General features: G+C 49.7%; 1 protein-coding gene across 5 annotated transcripts in view; it reads right to left on the bottom strand.

Annotated features, from left to right (window-relative positions):
* The window catches only part of TMCO4 (transmembrane and coiled-coil domains 4), an 82,611-nt gene that overhangs the window by 6,848 nt on the left and 70,847 nt on the right, over positions 1-4,916 (bottom strand). For 3 of the 5 annotated variants that reach the window (XM_015598955.2, XM_025041318.1, XM_006924496.3), the window contains one exon: positions 963-1,080. The exons of 1 other annotated variant lie outside the window; for it this stretch is intronic. In XM_015598955.2, coding sequence (XP_015454441.1) covers positions 963-1,080 — 118 coding nt within the window. Of the gene's footprint in view, positions 1-962; positions 1,081-2,509; positions 3,857-4,916 lie in introns of those variants that run through there. One more of the 5 variants, XM_025041319.1, reaches the window with a different exon arrangement.

Below are 4,916 nucleotides of genomic sequence, written 5' to 3'. Positions count from 1 at the left end.
ATGACTCTGGACAAGTGCCTTAGCCACTCAGAGTCTCATGTTCCCATCTGTACAACGGGGATACTGATGCCTGCAGAAGACTTAGGGCAGAGCTGGGAATCGAGAGCGTCCACACATGAAGCCATCAACTCCCTATGATAAGGTGTGTGCAGGTGGACAGGGTTCCTTCAAGCCTAAAAGGTGGATCTAGAAACTCAAAGGAGGTTTGTGTGGCTGTCCAGGTGGCCCTTTTTCATTCCCGGCAGGAATTCTTTTAAACTGTCTGTACCTGCAGTCCAGCCTGGTCGTGCTGTGTAAGAATCCCTGGGGAGTATGTTTAATTGAAGACTTGCGGCCTCTATTCCTAGAGACGGATTTAGAAGGTCTGGGCAGAGGGCCCTGGGGTCTGTATCCTAAATAAACTCCCCAGGTGATTCCAAGGTGACGGTTCTTGGAACGCATGTTGCCTGCTCTGCATTCCAGTTTCACAGCTGGGCGATCAGGTGCTTTTGCCTTGGTCTAGCCCGAACCCTCCACCTGCATCCCCTGACCGTCCTGACTATTAATCCGGGGTGGCAGAGCTGGGGGTGGGGACAGTAGGAGTACGGTGAGCTGAGTAAGGAGGCCTGGGGTAGTGATGTAGGGGCCAGAGCATGGGCTCTGGAGATTCAAATTCAGGCTATTAATTGCTAGTTGTGATAGGAACTTTTCTAAGCCTCAAGTTTCCCAGTCTGTGAAACAGGAGTGAACAATGCCTGCCCCAGAGGCTGCGTGAGGATTAGAGATAATGTGCATAAAGGGCCTGGGCACAAGGATAGTGTCATAAATAGGAGTTACCTCTTCCCAAGCAAATTCTATGATCTCCCTCCTCTGGGGCAGAATGCGCCGGGGCTAATGTCCCTAGGGTGGGGGCTTGGTGGCTGGAGTAATGAGCCTTCCTCACTGGCAAACACAGAGCCCTAGGAGGGACAGGCAGTACTCACAACAGAGGACAGGTCCACGTTCTCCACCCTCCTGTCCTGCAGCATCACGGGCTGCAGGCCAGCGACACGGAGCTGCACCGAGGACGTACGGTACACGAAGCTCAGCAGCCAGTCCCCCCTGCGGGCAGAGAAGGGGATGGACGTCAGTTCTGGGGGAGCCCCAGGGCAAGGATGGGCCATGCCTAGCCCTGGGGAAGCCTGTGGGACTGCTGCCCAGGGCATGGGAGCTCCACGAGGCCATCTGCTTTGTTCTCTGCTGGGTCCCCAGAGCCGAGAACGGTGCCTGGCGAACAACAGGGGAATGTCTGCTGGATGAGTGAATGGGGAAACTGGATGATGTTCTTGACAAGTCAGTATGTCGCGCAGGAGAGCTGCTCTCAGCTCAGAGGGCTTCCCAGTTCTCTGGGTGGCTGGCCCTGGGCTCCTTGGGAAAAGAAAGGAAAGCAGCCGGGTCTTCCTGAGGAAAGGACCATATGGAACTGGGGGCCACCATGTTCTGTGGGGTGGTCTCCCATCTGTTTGTGAGCTGGACGGAGCAGCTCTACCTTCTGAGTCAGGCTCGGTCCAGGCTGCAGGTCTCCCGTCCCTTGGCTATCCCGGAGGAGGTGAGATGGCCCTCCAAGCAGCTCAGAGCCCTGGAAATACTCCTTCACTTTCATGGGTGCTGTGAACCTCATTCCCTATACCCCTGCCCGCAGCCAAATACCCCCTACACCGTGAAGAGAAAATAACCCTGGACCCTCTGCTGCCTGTTTCTTCAGGTGCAATGAGCGCGGTCATGGAGGACATGGTTTGAGGTCTGTGAGATGGCCTTCCCTCTCGAACCTTTGAACTTTGCCTTGGGGTTCAGCTGGGCGGGCTGAGAGCCGTGCACTTGGGCTTCACTGCTCAGCAAGGACCTGCATGTGAACTTTTCTGTCCTCCTCTCTGCATCCAGGACTTAAGTCCAATTTAGCACATCTGGTTGTCTTCTATTTAGACCAATTCCAACTCTGGTTTGTGTGGCAACTCAGTCCATTATTTCCACATGCTTGTTTGAAAGAAGGGCCCTCCCTCACGGAAGGGCTGGGGGAGGATGGCTGGGAGTCAGGAGGCCCCATCCTGCCTATGGGACCTGCTGTGTGGCCACAGGCAAGGCTCCCCCACCCCCTTTTTTTCCATGGGTGAATGCTGCGGCCTCCTCCCCACACTCCCTGCTCTGGCCTCACCTCGCGGGAGCCAGTGGCCTTTAGTAAACACTCATCCGACCATGGCCCTCCCCTCTTAGAAGCCTACTATGACGCTCCACTGCCTACAGGCTTTCTCTTCTAGAACATTCCTTAACTCTCTCCAGAGAGCAATGCTTGCAAGTTCCAATAATTATCTTAATATCAAGGGTCCAAGAAACACTGTTTCTAAGAATGAATGGCCAAGGGGAGAAGAAGGGACATTAACTCAAGTTGTTTTATTGAACTAATCATAAGACTTATGTGCATCAATACTGGGTATGAGAGTGGTCTGTAAATGTTTCTGATACAGAGAGTTACAAATGAGCAAAGCTGGCATCATTCTTCTAAGTTATTTATCTTAATTATGACAACACTGTTAACTGTACCTGTTTATACACATTTAGGGTCAGAACAGGAATGTATATTAGAAGGTCCCATACCCTCTAAACTGCTGGGCAAATCACAGGGTCTACACTGGCATTCAAGGCACTTCGCCTGCCACTCTCGCTTGGGGTGGGCCATGAGCCCATGCTCAGGATCACGCAGAGCCATGTTCAAGTCCAGCCTTGTCAATTACCTGCCGCGTGACCCTGGGCGAGTTGCTTGACTTCTCCAAGCCTCAGTTTCCTCGCTGTATCTTACCTCTCAGAGTGGGCGGGAGCGTGCCCCGAGGTGGCATGCCACGTGTATGTGCTCACAGGTGAGCACTCAGGAAGCATCAGGTGCGACTATGCTTCCTGCTCTGGACTCCGTGTGCATGTGGCCTCTGCTGCCCTTCCAGTCTCTGATGGGCTCCTATCCGTCCTTTCAAAAGGGTATCACCTCTTCTGGGGTGTGCCCCCGAGTCTCTCCACCTGATATTACTCCTTCACACCCTCGTGTGCCTGGCATATGCTTCTTTTGGGACATTCATCACATGTCCTCTGTGTCCGTCCCTGGGTCTCTTTCCTTTTCTAGGCAGAGAGCTCTCTGCGGGTAGGACTGTGCCTTAGTCCGGCATCCTGTATCCTGAGCTGAATCAGGAACTCCCTGGGCTGGGCCCCAGCAAGCCATGCTCCAATGGCCCTCGAGGCAATGCTGACACATGAATCACATAATCGAATCCCTTGATTTGCCACCACTTGGCCTGTTGTCTACTCACAGACTGGGAGCCACTTGTGGGCAGGGGTCCTCCTTGCTCCACCTTCTACCATCACCCCCTCCCCACATGGCACCTGGAGCAGAGACCACGAGGAGTCCTGGGGGGCTCAGAATAAAGCCCTCTCACTGCGGCGTGAGACAGGCCCGCCTGAGTTCAGCTCCCGGCTGTGCTGTGTGATCTTGGTGAGGCACCTGACCCTCTGAGCTCCAGCTTCCTCACGGCACAATACCCCTCGCTGCAGCTAGCTTCCGGGGGTTCGTGAAAGCCCAAGTAAGTGAAGGGATTTGCAAAGAGTTTTATTACTGTACATTACAAATTGATAAGTGTGCATAGTTTGGTAGTGTTGGCCTGAAGCTCCCCGAACCACTTCACTCCATGTTTAAGCAGGTGCATGCCTTCGGGAGCCAAGAGCATGAATTTCTGGTCGGTGCTTAATTTAAGCAAGAAACTACAGAGATTGTTTTGGTCTGTTACGCTCCTTCCCTCTTCTCTAGTTCCTTCTCCTCTTCTTCCTCCTTCCTCTCTCCAGAGAGATGGCCCAGGATCTCACAAAATAATTGAAAAGTAAGCTTACTAGCCTCACGTTCTCAATAGAACAGACGGATTTATAAGATTTTGTTGTTTTCATATTGCACACATGCGATTTTAATTCTTTCCCTTGCTGTTCATGAAAAGCACAAAAAAGTCATGTGCTATGTGAATAGTAATAGTAATTATAACTGCTATTGTTTTTTGGGCACCTAGTAAGTGCCAGGCCTTTCCTTACATAAACTCGTTTTAATTTTCCTAGAATCCCTGTGCAGGAGGAATTATTATTCCCATTTTACTGAGATTCAGAGCTGTTTGTCCAAATCCACCCAACTGGTAAATAGTGGAGCCAAGATTTTAACAGAGGATCACCTGACATCAAAGGTTGGTCCATTCTTTTTTTTTTTTTTTTTTTATTGTTAACAATCTTTACTTAAAAAAGACATCAAATTAAAGTCTCTTATATGCCCTGCTTCCAGGGCCTGTCCATTCCTTAGGGATGGCCACCGCTATCAGTTTCTCATGGTCTCTCTAGACCATCCTGTGCTTTGACAGACATACAGGTACATATAGGCACATGGAGACATTTTTTCCCTCATAAATGGAATCACAGTATATATTGTTGCACTCGCTTTCGCCCCTGGAATGAGTCCTCTATTTGTGGTCATTTAGGTGGTTTTCAATTTTTAATTATACAACTATTCCCTTTGTACACCCCTCTCTGTGTATGTGTGAATATTGAGTGTATAAGGATCTTAGGAGTCAAATGTGTGGGGTCCGAAAGTCAGCAAATTAAAAATTTTTATAGATGTTGCCAGTTGTTCTCCAAAAGGGATTTACTAAATTCGACTGCCACCAACAATGTCTGAATGACTGCTTATTTTTTCACATCTTCACCAACATTGAATGTTATTCATTTTCAAATGTCTGATTATCTCATGGGTGATAAATAGTACCTTACTGAGTTTAATCTGCATTTATTTCATTAAGGATGAGGTTGGCCATCTTTTCAAAAGTTTATTGAGTATTTGTATTTATTCTGTGAGTTTATGTATAGCTATCCTTCGACTGTTTTCT

The sequence above is a fragment of the Pteropus alecto genome, unplaced genomic scaffold (genome assembly GCF_000325575.1).
Source record: "Pteropus alecto unplaced genomic scaffold, ASM32557v1 scaffold39, whole genome shotgun sequence".
Taxonomy (NCBI): domain Eukaryota; kingdom Metazoa; phylum Chordata; class Mammalia; order Chiroptera; family Pteropodidae; genus Pteropus; species Pteropus alecto.
The sequence above is the reverse complement of the archived record's forward strand: the minus strand, read 5'-3'. Positions and strand labels throughout refer to the sequence as shown.